Here is an 18,309-nt window from a genome sequence, read left to right on the forward strand (position 1 = left end):
GTGTCCCTAAGCAGGTAACAATATACCAATAAAATTGATTGTTTGTCAGTATTCTTAAGACAATGGTTTTAGTTGTGAGTAACACTTTATACTTTTCATTAATCTCAGACTGTTGGATTCTCAAAGTATGTTTGGGATTGTCCATTACAGATCTCCACAACGTCAAATCCACTAATCGGGGCATCAACTAGTGAAGAAGTGAAGTAACTGAAGGTTAGGCTGGGTTTTTATGATCAAAATAGGGCCTGCCCTAATTTAGCAATTAGGAAAACACTTGTGCAAGCTGCGTTCTTCAGTGTTTTAGACTATGGGGACATTATTTACATGCATGCTGCCTCCTACACTTCGCTGCCTAGATTCTCTGTATCACAGTTCTTTGCGTTTTATATCCAACTCATTATCATATTTAAACTCAGTCTTACAATTTATCAGAGGAGGAAGGCCTATATAAAATGTGTTCTTTATTTCACTGCAGACTCATTTTCATTCAGTGCTGTCATTTACACAAGGCTGTCTAATGTGTTGTGAGACAGTCAGTTTTATTTTGAAAGTGAAAACCGGACGTGGGATCTAAGTCATGTGGCTTGACTAGTTGATTGGCGGAGGAGGAGAAGGGTTTCCTGAATCGCAGAGATGTCGCCACATCTCAAAGCTGATTGGCTGAGAGCTGCTCGTGCGGAGGAAACCGCTGTGATGACTTCAAAGGCGTCGGAAATATCCAACAACCACCTGATGAGAAAAACAGCAACTGTAGAATATGACTGACATGATAACAAAAATACTGTAAACAGAAATAGCTGTAGTCTGTTTCTCAGTGAAACAGGAGACATCTTGTGTTCATGAAACTTTTAAAATGATTTGCTTATTATACTCTGAAACCAGCTGACTTTACTGTCTTTCTGAGGTACTAGACCAGGGGTCAGCAACCTTTACTATCAAAAGAACCATTTTAGGCAACAACAAAAAAAAATATGTCTGGAGCCACAAAACATTTGGGCATTGTGATGAAGGTAACAGTTTATAGTCTAAGTTTATAATATAAGTCTAATGCAGTGAGGGCCAAAGAGACAATGTACTACGGAGTATTAGGGCCACATTGAGGGAAAAAACATCTGAGATTTTCCAGAATAAAGTCATAATATTACAAGAAAAAAATCATAAATTCAAGAGAAAAAAAAGTTGTAATATTACCAGAATAAAGTCATATCTTTGAGAGAAAAAAAGTCGTAATATTGCGGGAATAAAGTCATAATATAACGAGAAAAAAGTCATAACTTTACGAGAAAAAAAGTCGTAACATTGCGAGAATAAAGTCATAATATAACAAGAAAAAAGTCATAACTTCAAAAGAAAAAAAGTCGTAATATTACGAGAATAAAGTCATAACTTTACAAGAAAAAAAGAACATAACACGTAAAAATTACTACTTTATAATATTAAGACTTTATTCTCGTAATATTACAACTTTATTCTCGAAATCTCCGATTTTTTTTTTTTCCTCAATGTGGCCCTAATACTCCATGGTACCATAGACGTACTACATTAATAAATAAAAATGTAAACAAAAAAAAGGTTATTAATTTCTATTTTAAAAAAATCCACAGGGAGCCACTACAGATGGGCTAAAGAGCAGCATGTGGCTCCGGAGCCGCAGGTAGCAGACCCCTGGTATAGTAGGTTCAGTTTTAGAGCTAGAGTGAAGCTACAGATATCATATGAAACTACGAAACCCAAGGAATCCATGTGATGCTACCATGTAAGGAAGGAAGTTAAATAACGCTCTAAAGTTGGGCTAAATTTTGGCAATGAAAAACTGTCATGGCCATTTTCAAAGGGGTCCCTTGACCTCTGACCTCAAGATATGTGAATGAAAATGGGTTCTACAGGTACCCATGAGTCTCCCCTTTACAAAAGTAGTAGTATTATGAAAATGAAGTCTTAATATTATAAAGTAGTAATTTTAGAGGGGAAATAGAGCAGCATGCCGTTTGTGTGAAAATGAGGAACGTGGAGCATCTTGTGAAGTTATACTTTAGTTTAGGTTTCATAACGAAATACTTAAATCTTTTGGCACATCAGCCCCACATTATCATCAGTATCAGGACCTTGAAAAGATTGTGCAAGAAGCTACGTTTATTCCAAAGAAAGAACCACACGGACCTGATGGGGAAATTGCTTCTTTTGTGGAAGAGGAAATTACTTTTTTCTCTTACTCTTTTCTTGTAAAGTAATGACTTTATTCTTTTCATATATAACTATTTCTTGTAAAGTTAAGTTTTATTCTTTTAATATTACAACTTTTTTTTCTTGTAAAGTTATGATTTTATTCTCGTAATATTACTTTTTTCTTTAAATAGTATGACTTTATTCTAAATAAATTACAACTTTTTTCTCGTAATATGATTATTATATTCTCAAAATCTCAGGTTTTTTTTTTCTCCTCAATGTGTTCCTAATACTCCGCCGTAGTAACCCACCTGGAGGTTAAGTGTACACTGGACCAGTATAATCTAGAGTCGTAGGGAGGGGTAATGAACAGGAATCAGACACGACAATAAGTAGGCAGAACACAGAGGTAAATTTAAAAGCGCTTCTCAATCCAGGTGCTCAGCACGGCTGGCTCGCCATCCCCCTCATCAGGGAGAGATTCCAATCCAAATCCAGAGTTCAAAGGTCTCCAGAAAACCTGTGTGGCTTACATAGTAACATATGCAAATCTATCCAAGCTCTTAACTGTACAGTTTAATTTTTATCAATATCAACATATAATACAACTTTTCAGTGCATAACCCATGAATGAAGGATAACTGTTGCATCACAATATTAACTTGATACACACATTAAATTAGGATAGATAACATGTACCTCTAGAATATAAACCATATGTTGTCTAAAACATATTATCAGAACCATTGTGAACAAACTTACTAGTGTGGCAGCATGGACTCAGACAAAGAGACCTGAACAGGACACACCCAGCCTTTATATAATAACCTCCCCTTCTCTAGACTCCTCCCTGGATGATGAAGGTGAATCTGCACCTATTACTACCTGGAGGCTACAGATTTTAAACAGTGATTTACAAGTGCTGTCTTCAAATGTAAAGATAAGTTATATTATAATTGCATTCGCAATATAATAGTATTTATTATAGAATATTATTGTGAAATGAATACATGATTACTGTAAGCTACTGTGAATTTATCAGGAGACAGGTTTCTCTACATGCTAAATAAATGTGTAAAATTAATCATATTTTTGTGTTTTTTTTAATTTAACCTATTTTTCAATGTTTTAAGTTATTGAAGGGTTAACAGATAAAACTATTTTTCAGTATTTTACAATGTTTTTTAAGCGTAAATTTACAGCACAGTACTGGCTACTGGTAGCCAGTAATTTACTAATTTAATGTAATTTACTGTCAATATACTGCACAATCACAGTAATCTGTTAGACATTTACTGAGAAGTTAGTTAAATACAGTAATTCTACAGCAGCATACTGCTAAATCACAGTAATATACTGGCATAACTACTGTGAGTTGTATACAGTATACAGCTGTCGTTTCACAATTAACCTTACTGTTAAAATGATACAGTACCTTACTGTGAAAGTAATGCAACTAGTAGCCAGTAATTTACTGTGAATGTACAGTGAAATATCTGTTGAGTTGTGGTGCAGGCAATGTTGCTTGTGACTGGTCTTCTCCACCACCAGGCGGCGCTGCAGGCCTGCAGAGGAGCAGCTATCAGAACCTGATCAGAACCAGTACAGATGTGGTTTCCAGCAGCAGAGGGCAGACCTGCAGCGGCAGTGTCCACTCCTGTGCTGGCATGAAGTTAGACCATGATTAGGTTTTAATTTGTGTACATAGTTGGATTAAAGCTGTAGGACATTAGACTGCTTCTAGGATACCGGGGATCGTCAGCCAATGGAAGTTATATCCATGAAATTTTATTTGTTTTTCTTAATTGCATAATACTGATAGATGTAATAGAGGATTTTTATAAATCATGGCAGGAACCCAACTGGCATCGATGAACATGTTACAGTCCAGAGAAGGAAAAAAAAACGTTCACTCTCCTTCCCTCTGCTTTTTCTCCTCTCCACCTCCTCTTCCTCCTCTTCCTCCTTTTCCTCCCTCGGCCTGCAGACTATTTGGAAGAACAAAAGTCATCTGCTGTCCATCTGGTCGCTGTGCCGGGGCGGTAATACCCCCTCATATTCCTCAGCTTCCCAAGCACCCGTGGACAATCCATTCTCTCCCCCCTTCTCCGCCTTACCCTCCAGTTCTACCCCTCCATCCCCCCCCCCCCGCCACCCCCGCCGGCCCTGATCCCCATCCCCGGACCGAGAGGTGGGATCCGGTGTCAGTGCCCCAGAAAGACCCCTCTCTCTGGAACATGTGGGGGGATCAGAAGCCGTGTTGTTCAGAGGGCTCAGTTTCACTGTTTGGGATTCTCACAGTAGCGTGCACGTATCCGTTGCCTCCCAGGTGCTGGCTCGTAGCAAATCTAACTTTCAAGATAGCAATCAGCTGATGTATTCTCATGATAAGCATGAGAATATTTTGATTTACTTATGTTTTCTGGGTACGTCATAGAGAATGGTTTTCATCACACTGAACTCTGTCACACTGTGTGAGTGATTTCATCGTTTTAACCATTGTTTTTATATCAGTCATGATATGGATGGATGGATCATGTGTAATGTGAAGGGCGTCGCTTATAAAGACAACCCAGCACAGAGTCTGCAGTTCCCCTCAGCTCTACAGAGCCATTTAGCCTCCTTCAGCTCACTGTTTTGGTTTTACAGCCCGCAGCTTTACTGTTTGGTTCAGTCTCACTGCTCTCAGATAGCAGCAGGCAGCTGTTTTCAGTTAATAAGCTCTGATAAACCCACTGTACACTACCTGCTCAGCAGTAAACAGCAGACCAACACAGTAAGAGAACATAGTGGCACATTTAGTAGCTAAGAGGGACAGATATTTACCTCAGAAGATGGTGGAGACCAAAACAGACCAAATGAGAGAGAAACATGTCGCTGATGTTGCTCAATGTCTGCTGGATGTGTAAATAAGTATATACTATAATAATAATTTTATACTTGGAGGTCTTCATGCGCCATCGAGCAACTTTCATAGGAATGAATGTTGTATCCAGGTCTCTTTATACATCCATGTTAATTTTTAAAGTACATTTTTTGTTTTCTCTTCCAAATAAGTTTGGCTAACCTGGGGGTTTGTTTCAAACCTGTCTGCTCATCTGACAGTTCATGTTTCTGCCTGTGACTTCTTTACAGTGAGGTTGCACCATCCATCCATCCATCTGTTATCTGTAACCGCTTATCCAATTCAGGGTCGCGAGGGCCTGGAGCTGATCCCAGCTGACATTGCGCGAAGGAGAGTACACCCTAGACAGGTCGCCAGACTATCACCGGGCTGACACATAGAGACAGACAACCATTCACACTCACACCTACAGGCAATTTATAGTCAACAATTAACCTGCATGTCTTTGGACTATGGGTGGAAGCCAGAGAACCCGGAGAAAACCCACGCTAACACGGGGAGAACATGCAAAGTCCACACAGAACGGCCCCAAGCCGGGTTTGAACCTGTGACCCTCTTGCTGTGAGGTGACAGTGCTAACCACTGCACCACCGTGCAGCCTGGTAATTAACCAATAGGCGATAAAAATACTGACACAACTTACTTACAAGGTTGTCCTCTATCGTATTTATTTGCTGAACCGGTGCCAAGCAGTGGTCTAAAGGTGGATGGAACATAATCTCACCTTGTGTTAGTGCAACTTTAACCGCTGGATGCTTTTCACAGTTTGTGTTTAGTCACACCAAACAGTCAATACTGTAAAGACGCGTCCACGCTGACCGTGTTGCTGTGTGTGCTGATGGCTCAGCCTCAGTTTCAATCTGTTCCATATTTACCACTGAACGCTTTCTGAAAGTGGTCCACTGCTTCTTAAAAATAGCCCTAAAGATGCAAGTTGTTCCAGATACAAACAGCTCTGTGGAGGAAGCTGAGCAAGTGCTCCACCTCTACAGATCATCCAGGTTCTCTGCTGAATATTGTCGCCTACATACAGCACACAGGAGGGACTGAAATAACCCATTGTGCCCTCTCTGAGTGGTACTAGATTTCTGCAACGTGCCAGAGAGAAAGGATGGGAGCCACTTGTCAGAACTGGGTTTTTCAGCTCCAAAGTGATGAGGAACAGCTCTGCAGGCTCACTAATGTACAGTAAATGTGATGGGTGGGTTGGATTGTTGAGTTATGCAAGGCTTTCAGCCCTCTGTAATAGTGCAATACTTTGGCATGTTGCGTAACAGATTTGTCCTCCTCGCTTTTTCAATGTGGGCCCAACGATACTTCCCCTGTCCCTGGTCCATTTCCATCCATGCCCTTTAACTTTGCACAGCAGTATTACAGCGATTAATTCACCTCTTCAATAACTGTGAGAGCTTTTTTTCAGAGAGTGTAGTGTATGCCTTTTTGCGGCAATGCAAATTTGAATAACTGCTGAATGTGATCTCAGTGGCTCTTCCATTTTATCATGCCTAAAGAAAGGATCACAAAAATCAAAATGTAACCAAAACACTATTAATCAAGTTACAACAAAATATCTGTTGCCTCATGGTGGCTGTTTTCACCACTGTTACGCTGCCTCTGCGTGCATTTAGACATTGCTGCTGCTGCTGCTGCTGCGTCTGTGTCTACATGTGTCCAGCTGTTTGGTTTGGTTTCCCAGTCTGGCCGGTGTAGCAGTGAAGAGGTCAAGCGGAGGTTCACCTGAACACAGTTATTCTGTGGACCACACCCCTCCTCAGCCTGTCAACAAGGCCTGATGGCAAGATAACCTCTGAACACACAAGTCCTCCTTAATGAGCCGTTTCATCTCCAATTATATTCTCATTTTTCTTGAATTTGCTGAAATATTGTTCTGAATTTGTGACTTTGTCCTGAAATAAAAGATTCAAGCCTTCGTCTCTACTTTCCTGTAATTTCCACATTATTAGTATTTACTTATGTTCATAAAAGAACATGAAAGAAAACGTGCATATGCATCTTTCAGGACCTTCGCCTCGCTCAGAGGCCATCCTCACCATAATAACACCACTTTAAACTGGGCATACACTGTATGATTATAGACATGTTGTTGTATACTTCCTACTCCTACTGTATGAGTAGATTGTTTGCGTTGTAAAGCCAAAGCTCACGATTAATGTGCTCACACTGTACGGTACGATCGTCAGCCACAACCTGAGCGTTCACACTGTAGGCGTAAAATAGAAAAACAGGCCCGTCAGCTTCTGAGGACCGTTCTGGCTGTTGACAGTTGTCAATAAAGATTGATTTGAAAGCTCCGAGGCAGGTAAAGTTTGTTTGCCAGCAGAGGTCTGTACGGGTCACGATGCTAACAAGGCAGAAACGTGCTGCCTTGATCATCTGTGCCATCCTGTCTGCTGAAATGTCAAAAAAAAAGAGGCAGCGGCATAATGTTATATGGACTCGCAGGTAGCAAGGAAGACGTGGACAGTAGCCTATGGCTTGGTCATTGCAGAGAGAATTGGAGGTAAGCTGGCTATGTTTAACTAGCTATATCTATTGAAGCCTACATTGTTCTCTTGATAGCTACGCTCTGATTACTGTAGAAAGAGGAGAAAAAACGCACTGACGTTGGGGAATCGGCTCGTGGCTCTGCTTCAACTGTGTGAGAGCCTGTGGTCGGCCAACTAAAATTTCTGATGCCTGACGAAGCTGAAATTCGGTCCGACTCTAAAATGAGTCGTGCGGCTCAAAATTTGAGCTAGAAATGGTCTAAAATCATACAGCGTACGCAGCTTTAGGAGCAACGATATACAGACGGTGGCTGGTATTACCACGGTTTTGCACTCCACTGAGATTTTCTCATAAATTTCAGAATTTATAATCTCTCAAATTTTATTTTTTTTTCTCGGAACATTACCCCCCTCCTCCCGGTCCATAATTATATATATATATTTTTTACCTACAATGGCTCTAATACGCCATAGATTTGCACTAGAACCAACTCATTAGACAGATTTTTTATTAATTTAAAAAGTTCAGTTCACCCAAATTTCATAAAAGCAATTTTTCTTACTTACCCGTCAACTCACTCTCTATAACCTCTTTTCATATAGAGACTGTTTACTCAGGAGAAAGTTATTTCAATGATAATTCACCTAAAGAGATGCTGGTGGACACTGTTGAGAGAAACATAAATTAAATTCACGTCCACAGCAGAAATCTTAGACACGAATATCTGGATACATGAAACCAAAACTACCTCATGGCTAGATACTGCAAGAAGTTAAGTGACAAAATATGTTGTTTTGTAATTTAGATGAACTCATCCTTTAAGAAAAAATGTATATTTTTTGTTTTAGAATGACTTAAGAGAAATATTGTTTTATAGTGAAGCTTGTATGTCGTCCTCCCAGCAGCTTTATGTGTCTGTTAGAGGCTCATCAGTGTTGCTCCGCCTAACACTGAGTGTTACAAGGACTCCAGGGAGTCAGCCGGGATCAGATGATACGGCTGCAGAGATGAGCGAGGCGACAATCCTCCTCTTTTCTTTGCTCGCATTGGTGCAGTTAAACAAGTCACTTCATTTTACAGGTCAGCAAATTTCATGGTAATTAGGTGATAATTAGCAAGTAACCTATTTGAAATTTCTTTGGAATTACTGCTAAATTACCCCAATACTTACCTCAAAATGTATCGAAAATGACTTTATTATAAAATTAATTTAATAATATTATGCTAAAATAGCATATAATGGTAAAATAGGGCCCTTAGGCTTGAGAAGCTGCTGTGCGCTGCTCTTCATCGGAGGTGGAAAACTAATAGAAGACACTTCTGATCAGGCACAAATCTCACCATTGTGTGGAAATAAAGCATATCAATTAACTTTGTATTCTTTTCCTGGAAATGTATTAAATAAATTACCAGCTATTGTGAAATTGTAGAATATAATAATTAAATAATGCTTATAATAAAGTAATTTTCGATACATCTTTAGGTAAATATTGGGGTAATTTAGCAGTAATTCCAAAGAAATTTCAACTAGGTTACTTGCTAATTATCACCTAATTACCATGACATTTGCGGACATGTAATGTAAGTATAAACCTGTATATATATAAGAATATGATGTGTTGCTTATATTGGTTCTCCTGCTGAATATTATACAGCGCAATCAATACATTTCATTCACAAACATACAGGTAATGATTGTGCTTATTTGTTTAATGGACAGAACATTGAATGGAATGAGACTTGCAAACATATGGCTTTTTATTTAATTGGAATGAATATTGTAACATTAAATCAAAGGAAACATGAACACCTATCAACATATGTCGGTTTTGCTCCTTATTCTTTTTTTTTTTTTTTACAAATCCAAACAACAAACAAATGGGATCTTAAAATCCGACCCACTGCATTTTTAAATACAGAATGAAAAACAAAATATGCAGAGCAAAACCAGAAACAGTAGACCGTTTTGAAATAATCAGACATGTACAACACAATGTTCTTGTTCATTCATTTTTGAAAAAAAAGAAAAAGAAAAACATGTAATGTTAGTGGTGAAATTTTATACAGTATATTTTTTGGTTTCTTTCAGATAACAAATTACTCTATTCACAGAATATACAGTTCAATAAACATTTTGTTTACCAGTTATTTTATTTTTTTAGGGTGTGCTCACGTGAGGGGCCGTTGTTATGAATTGCATTTTTACTATTATTATTATTACTATTTCTCAGTGTTTGACTCATTCACAGTACGTGTTTCTAGCCTCCAGCATGTCTTCCTGCTGTTTGTCCAGTCAGTCAGGATACTGCAAGCAACCACACAAACAATACAAGAGCAATGCCTTAATCAAGTCTAGTCCCATGAGCAGATTTCTTTACAAAAACAAGAGATTTTTTTCACACCGATCAGTCAAAAATTGTTGTTTTGTTTTGGTGAATTTTATTGTATTTTACAACAGAGCCCACCCCTGAATACTGCTGTTAATCACAAAGATGAGAGAAGACTGGGCGGGCTCCTTTTAATACTGCATACCCCTCACACACTGTGAAGGAGTTTCTATACACACCTGTGGACTGGAAAAAATCTTTGGTCAACATTAGCAGTATGCAACAACCAGAACAGTAAAGACGGATCATATATAACACCATACAATAACTTATTGGTCAAGCTCACAACACTATAGCTTTTTTTCAACAAAGACTTATTTTTGAAGACCGTTGTCCAAATGAAATGAGAATGACACATAGTAGAAGTTACTTCACTACTGCTTTTGATCATCACGGGGGAAGATGTGAACATCCGACAACAAAAACAACTGGCGTGATGATACAGTTTCATGGCTCATCAACTCTCACTTGGACAACACGTGGACGAATTCAGGTTCGTACAAATGAATCTTTTTTTTAAAGGTCTAAACTGGGCTGTAAGGCAAACCAATGCAAAGAAATCAGTATCGCGTTTCACTTCTCAAAATTGAAAATGAATTTACTGCCTTGCAGAAGAAGACGGCAACGCTTCATTTTACAAGTCCTGAAATTTCATGCTAATTAGGTGATAATTAGCAAGTAACCTTTTTGAAATTTCTTTTGAATTACTGCTAAATTACCCCAATATTTACCTCAAATATTATTTTGTTTGGTTGTCTTGACTTGGGACTTGACTCTGGACTTTTATTATTATTATTTTATATCTATTATAAACATTTAATAATTATATTCCGCTATTTCCCAATAAGCAGTAATAAATAGCTGGTAATTTATTTGATACATTTCCAGGAAAGGAATACAAAGTTAATTGATATGCTTTATTTCCATGTCTGCTGATAAATAGATAATAATTAGCAAATAACTTCTTTGAAATTTCTTTTAAAAAACTCCCTGAATCATTACATAGCTATCAGGTTTTTCCTGATCAGAAGTGTCTTCTATTAGTTTCGGTTTTCCACCTCCGATGAAGAGCAGCGCACAGCAGCTTCTCAAGCCTAAGGGCCCTATTTTAACCATTATATGCTATTTCAGCATATCATTATTAAATATATTATTAAAAAATATATATATTCGTTTTTACAATAAAGCAATTGTTGATTAATTTTGAGGTAAATATTGGGGTAATTTGGCAGTAATTCCAAATAAATTTCGAATAAGTTACTTGCTAATTATTACCTAGTTACCATGAAATTTGTGGACCTGTAAAATGAGTTGCATTTGCCACAACAAATTAACTCCTTGTACTTTTTTTTCCTCCTTTCTCCAAAAATATGACAACAGGATGAACTACGGTGTGGAATTTAAAAAGTGCTAATTGGTGAGCCTTCTTTAGGTGCCCAAAAACAACAACAACGACAACAACATCAACAACAAAAAGACAATTACAACCAAGGAAATCAGTCATGTTGGCAGCTCAAATCCCTACTCCTGGTCCATCGAGGCACCGGAGCCAACAGCTAGGTTCCGGTGAAGGTTTGGGTTCTGGCTGTGCCTGTTTCTGCTCCGCACAGAGGAGAAGGATGTGTCGCAGCCCGGGACTTTACACTTGTGAAGCAGTCGCAGATGGACAGTCTTGTAATGGGCTCTGAATGTGCCCTTGTTGCTGTAGACCTTTTGGCAGACGTGGCAGGTTATCGGAGATCCGCCCCCACCTCCTCCCTGAAGCCCGCCTTGTCCTCCCCCAACGCAGCCCAGGGTCCTCTCGCCCCCGAGTGCCAGCTCCTCTCCCCCTCCTGGCCTCCCCACGCCGATCCCATCGCAGCTTTCATCGCTGTCCCCCATGTGGAGCGCTTCCTCATCCTCTTCAACCCCTTCCTCACTACCGGCGCCATCTGAATCCCAGGAAGATCGAGCGCTGCCGCTGCCGCGAGGCGGGGCAGACGAGGAGGTGCTCAGGTCCAGGACTGCCCCGTCCTCCCCACTTCCACCACCGTCTCCTCCTCCTCCTCCTCCTAATCCCTCCATTTCTGCTAAGGGAGATGCCTCGGCGCTGTTTGGTGCAGTAGACATTTTGCTCATTGGGAAGACCAGGCCCATGCGATTGTGTCCTCGGAAGATGACGGAGGTCTGGCTGGTTGGGTCTCGATGGGGTAGGTCTCTGTCCCGCTGGTCCTGGTAGAAGTCCAGGCCAACCGAGTCTCTGTCTCTACAGTGGGATGAGGGCAAGTACAGGGTGCTGGCTGGGCTGAATGAGTCTTTGGTCAGCAGCTTGTGGTGCAGGTTCAAGTTCGCACTGTGTCTGTAGATAGAAAAACAATTCAATGTATCATACACCACATGTCTTTTTATACAATAATCCTTAAAATTACATAAAAAGAGACATTCTTTTTGAGGCCCTGTCCACCATAAAGTGCCAAAGCAATATGCAAGAATGTCTCCTTTTAGACGTCCTAATGATGATAAGTCAGCAGTTTTTGCTATTTCTTTTTTACACAATAATTATTGTTGTTAGAGGAAGTGTAAAGAAAATAATGCATTAACAATGAAATTCACAAAGAATGGATTGCGGCCGCTGACAGCACCATGAATTGCAATTGCAAACTTGCAACTGCTTTCTGCCCCGTCTCAAGGTCCAAAGATATTGCGCTAATTATACTACAGCGCAAACATGCCCATAACGTTTTGAAGCTGAGTGCAATTTGTCCTTTTTTTGCATCTGAACACAGTAGGCAGAACAATAGCAAAAGAAAAATTACATTTTCAGATGGTGAGCTACAGATTTCCACCAAAGAGGTGCAGAAGCATTCCTCAAAACTTCAGGCAAGGAATTTAAACGTGACATTTGGGATTTACAATCTCAGTCTGTCTTCGTGCGACACCCCTTTATAAATGTGCTTCAGTTACCACCAACTCTCTGAAGACGCTAATAATTTCACTGTAGATTTGCAGCCGATTAGACTGTTGTCAGACTATTAATTAGGCGTTATCAGTCGCTATAAGCACCATAGATGTGGGTCAATGGGGGCCTACTATACTACTATGGTAGATCCCCAAAAGAAGGTATAAAAGAACACAACAGCGACCTCTAGTGACCGTAGTAATTATGACAGGAGCCAAAGCAGCAGTCAGGCGCTGTATGTAATTATTTAAACACAAAACACAATGTTTTTCTGGTTTGTTGCCTAAACCTAAAGAAGTTGTAGTTTTGTTGCCTAAACCTAAAGAAGTTGTAGTTTTGTTACCTAAACATAAAGAAGTTGTAGTTTTATTGCCTAAACCTAAACAAGTTGTAGTTTTGTTGCCTAAACATAAAGAAGTTGTAGTTTTATTGCCTAAACCTAAACAAGTTGTAGTTTTGTTGCCTAAACATAAAGAAGTTGTAGCTTTGTTGCCTAAACCTAAGAAGTTGTAGTTTTATTGCCTAAACCTAAACAAGTTGTAGTTTTGTTGCCTAAACATAAAGAAGTTGTAGCTTTGTTGCCTAAACATAAAGAAGTTGTAGTTTTATTGCCTAAACCTAAATAAGTTGTAGTTTTGTTGCCTTATTGCTCATAGTGACTGATAACGCTTATTTAATGGCCTGATAACAGTCGAATCAGGTAAACTGTGTGTTGCTATTAGCGCTGATCTTTGTGAATTCAAATGTTTTTGTAATGAGACTTATTTGCATAGAAAAGGGTCAATTTTGTTGCCAAATGTCTGCATATTATCTAATTTAAATAAGTGCAAATAGCACAGGAGCACCAAGACGCTATTTGCTTGGTGGTGCAGTTAGGGTATTTCACCGTTTACGGGTCCTTTGAAAATGATTAATTAATATTGTTTTTTTTTTATTATATAATATTGTTTTTGCCTTATTTGTGCAGGTTTAGCAGATGCAAAAACATCTGCATATTCACACGTGAGGACTGCACATATCGTCCATGTGTACAGTCTTACAACATTTTGGCTGCATGCAGAAATCTGCGCAGATCCTGTGTGGTCAGGTGCCAACATTTTTCACTGCACAGATTCTCGCAGCTACATGAATTTGGAAAGTATAATTTGAGCTTGAGGGCCTAAGAGTCTGCCGCTCTAACCAAACTAGAGCAGCTGATGTCAGTACGTTGCTATGATCTGATGCTACTGATCTACAGGGTCTCTGCTTCAGGGAACCATGAGGAAACTGCCAACTGAATGAGCTAAACACAGCAACGCCTTAGAGTTGGGATTTGAACTCTTGCCCCATCGGAAACAGTAAATTTTACATCTGTGAGCAATCCTGATACCTGCACTGGAACAATACCAATAAATAGGCTGCCTCTCACCTGTCTCGGCTCCTGCGGGAGGGGAAGGCAGCATTGCAGCCGTCCACTGTGCACATGTGCATCTCCTTCAGGTGGACATTTTGGTAGTGCATCTTGACGCTGTAGGGGTTCTTAAAGGTCTTACTGCAGATCTCACAGTGGTGCGGCAGGTCAGCGTTGGGGTCGAGGTGAGACAAACCTAAGTCACCGTAGTCGTCTACGCAGCCATCCGATCCCTCCCTCTCGCGGTCTATGAGCTGGAGAGCGCTGCCGTTAGTCAGCCTGTGCTCACCGTCATCCCATCTGAGCTCTGAAATCTTGTCAGCCGAGTTTGTATGCTCCCTGTCCTCCCTTTCTTCATTGCCATTGGGTTCCTGACAGAGTAAGTTGTTGTCACAGTGATTCTCCGTCAGTCTGTCTTCGAAGGGGGAGGATGCAGAGGTGATGACCCCCGTTTCAGCTTGCCTTGACCCATCATCTTTGTCCTCCCTCGCTGTCATTTCTCTATCTAAAGTTTGGTCCAACAGATGCTTGGCGCCCTCCCTTTCCTTCTCTTCACCAATGTACGCCTCCCTCTCCTCCCCAGCTCGTCTTGCGCACATATGCCCTTCTGCTCGGATCCCGTCACACTCTTCCTTGTCCCGGCCCTGTAAAGGAGCCTCGTCCTCAGAGCTGCTCCCCTTATCCATCTGCTCATCTCGCTCCACCACCTCCTTCTCTATCTTTATCGGCATGCTTGACTTACGAGACTTTTTCTTTGGTATGGGGTCTGTCATGCAGAGTTCAGGGGCTGAGATGGGTTTGATGGGTACCGAGGAGGATAACAGAGGAAGGGAGGGTAGTGTTCCTGGGGTGTTGGCAAGCTCTGCCGGCGTTACCAGGCTGCGGTAGAAAGGCAGGACTGGCTGTACTGTTTTTAAGTTAGGGAAGAGGATGCCACTCTGGCCCATGCTGGGGAACGAGCTGCTGTGGAGTTTAGACCCAGTGTCCACATGGCTCACCATGTAGCTGGGCACTGACTTATGGCTTTCTGCAGAGCAGACAGGGATGGGGGTTCCATATTCGGACCTCTTCTCTCCTTGAGAGCTGTCATCGCCAGACAAACTACCCCGCATGTCTTTGTCCCGGTTGTTCCGGTTCATAGGCATGTGTAGCCGCGGGTTTGGGTTGGCACTGTGGCGATTGCGACTGCGCAGCGAGCTGAACACCATGTTGCAGCCGTCAATGGTACACTTGTGCTTAATCTTTAGGTGCACTGCATTGTAGTGGATCTTCAGCGTGCCTTTGTCGTAGAATGTCTTCTCGCAGGCGTTGCAGTACACGCGACCTTTCTTCAGAGAGCATCCTCCCCCACTACCTCCGGAGACCCCTCCGCCGCCGCTCCCATTCCTGTCCAGGGAGCGCATCTTGCCATCGGGGGACATCTGTGTTACATCAGAGCTCATGGAGGGCGTGCACGGCGTGGAGGGTCCATCCGAGTAGTTGTCACTAGTGGAGAAGTCCTCTGCTTCGATCTTTGTGGTGGTGGAGAGGCTGTCCATTGGCTTGTCTCCACCTCGGTCTAGATCAGAAGTGAACGAGACGGAGCTGGAACCGAGCAGGCTGCTCTCTGGAGGGTGTGAAAGAGGGAGGGGGTTTTCCCTCCCTAGACCGTCTCGACCTTGATCGTCTCGTCTCTGACTCTGCTGCCCCACCGACCCGTGGCACGACTGCTGGTGTTGCGGCTGCTGTGGCGCCCCCGTCGGCGAGCCCAGAAACGGTGCGGGGACGGAGCCCAACAGCTGGAAGGGCAGCATGAAGGCCATGCTGTTAACAAAGTTCTCAAAGTGGTGCATGCTGCTGCTGCTCAGCTTTTCGACTTTGGACGTAGAGAGGTTGGCAGCGGTGCGTGGAGTGTTGCGCTCGATGAAAGTGCGGATGTCTGAGTTGGTGCGGGTGCTAGGGACCAACACCGCCTGGCCCTCCTTGTCCTGCAGAGCCATCAGCTCCACTATGGACTTGGTCTCGCCAAAACGCAGGAACTGCTGCAGTGTGGCGATCTCTTCCTCGAATGTCATGATGGCCCACCGGTCCAGCACCTTCCCTGCTACATCCTGCAGACAGGGCAGGGGTATGAAATAGATTGAGAAGGAGAGGGAAAGTGAAAAAAAAGAGAAAGGAGAGAGCAATTTCATCATTAGCATTATAAGTGTCTGTTGGGTTGCTCATACATATTCACAGAGTGGGTTAGATGACACACCCTATAAAGCAGACTGGCAGGGCAGCTAAATAAAGGAATCAGATGGAGCATTAATGCAAGCGGGCAGTGCAGAACCCTGAGAACCCTCATTACACAGACACACAGCGTTTCATCTTGCAGGTCATTTCTCTTCATTTAAATCATGTGGATTTACTCACTCTGCATCAGCACAAGGACACACACACACACACACACACATCCGGGTGAGAACACGTATACGAGCAGACACGTACACTCATATACACACTCCCAAAGGCATGCAGAAATAAATACGCGCACAAACATACCACACATAGACACTGGAGTAAGGGGAGGGGTGATCAGAGGGCGGCTCACGTTGATCAAGCGGGTCCTCTCTCCCTTAGCCCAGCAGTAATCACATGTGAGTTCGGGTGTCTTTGAAAGTGAGGAGCGGCTTCGTGCCGTAACCGCGATTAATATTTCATCACAGAGCATTCATTGGGCGCCTGTCGAGGATTCTGACTCTACGTTTGCCATTAGATGAGCTAACATGAATTAAACGCAGCACAACTTGAATACTTGATGATGTACTAATCGAAGTGAGAGCTCTCGCAACCGACACAGTGCCTGCAGCCCAGGCCTCGGCCGGGGCTTGGCTCCGGCTTGAGAGGAAATCTGAAGCAAAAGACATAATATTTACAAATCTACCCGGCACAGTTTGGAGACCTCCCCGAGCTGGTGGTACCACAGCAACAAGCAGGCGGGGGGAACCGAGAGAGTCCATGGCATTGGTCGCCTTCATCACATCCCCACTCTCTCCTGTCTGCAGCCATGCTTTCCTGACCCCTCTTCTCCCTCCTCCTCCTCCTCCTCCTCCTCCTCCCTTCTTGTCTTTCTCAGAAATTCCCTCTGTCTCTCTCTTCATAGACTCTCACTCACTCAGTTTTCAGGTCACATGTTGGCTGCTTTTAGAGGCTTTTCCACCCTGAAACGCATTACACTACATACTAAGATGGAATTGTTTTGATATTTTATGTATAGTTTGTAACATTTTTTGTTCAGCACAGAGCCGAGGTCAGAATGTCTTAAACTAGCTTATTACACGGCTGTGTTGCATACTCGATTCTGATTGGTCAATCACGTCATTCTAAGGTCTGTTATTACTTTATAGCAGACCGTTGCCATGGGCGCAGTTGTGATGTGACTCTGGTGGACCGTTTTTGGGTAAAATTATTGATTTCTTAAAGATAGGGTCGACGATGTTGGAAAGCTAGCATAATTTGAAAGTAGCATCGCCTCAGGAGCTCCGTCTAAACCCCCACACACACATGCACGAGCACCGCTGCATAGTAACTACTTCACAGACTCAGAGCGGAGAGAGGACCTCAACTCAACAACGCTACCTCACCAGTAACCGCGGCAGTGCTACTGCAGGGCTGAGTTTTCTCTTCCATTCTCCAGGAAACTTGCGGCGGCGACGCGCTTTGAGTTCAGGCTGGTGCATGCCAAGGGTAGAGTACGAGCAGGGAGGCAGGGAGGCATCTGATTGGTTCTTTCCAAGCGGACCGCGAGGCAGTGATTGGTAGACGTTTTTACAGGATTACAGCAGCTACAGATGACGGCTCTTTTTCGGTCCTTTTTCAGAGCTCATCAGTAATGGATCGCTGTCAGGGTGTAAAGACCATTTCAACCAATATAACAAATAGTGGAGACTGGAGAACATCGTCAACCCTTCCTTTAAGTAAGTAGCTGTGTAATAAGCGGGATAATGTACAGCTAGCGGGTCATTGTTGTGAAAGAATCCCCTTCAGGGGCGAT

General features: G+C 42.2%; 1 protein-coding gene across 3 annotated transcripts in view; it reads right to left on the reverse strand.

Annotated features, from left to right (window-relative positions):
• Positions 1-11,319: 11,319 nt before the first annotated feature.
• Positions 11,320-18,309, reverse strand: part of bnc1 (basonuclin 1) — a 68,908-nt gene continuing 61,918 nt past the window's right edge. For all 3 annotated transcript variants that reach the window (XM_037756816.1, XM_037756822.1, XM_037756823.1), the window contains exons 4-5: positions 14,313-16,384; positions 11,320-12,304 (exon numbers count right to left, since the gene is read on the reverse strand). In XM_037756816.1, the coding sequence (XP_037612744.1) occupies positions 11,488-12,304; positions 14,313-16,384 (2,889 nt within the window). In that variant the 3' untranslated portion in view covers positions 11,320-11,487. The remainder of the gene's footprint in view (positions 12,305-14,312; positions 16,385-18,309) is intronic.

The sequence above is a fragment of the Sebastes umbrosus genome, chromosome 2, assembly GCF_015220745.1.
Source record: "Sebastes umbrosus isolate fSebUmb1 chromosome 2, fSebUmb1.pri, whole genome shotgun sequence".
NCBI lineage: Eukaryota > Metazoa > Chordata > Actinopteri > Perciformes > Sebastidae > Sebastes > Sebastes umbrosus.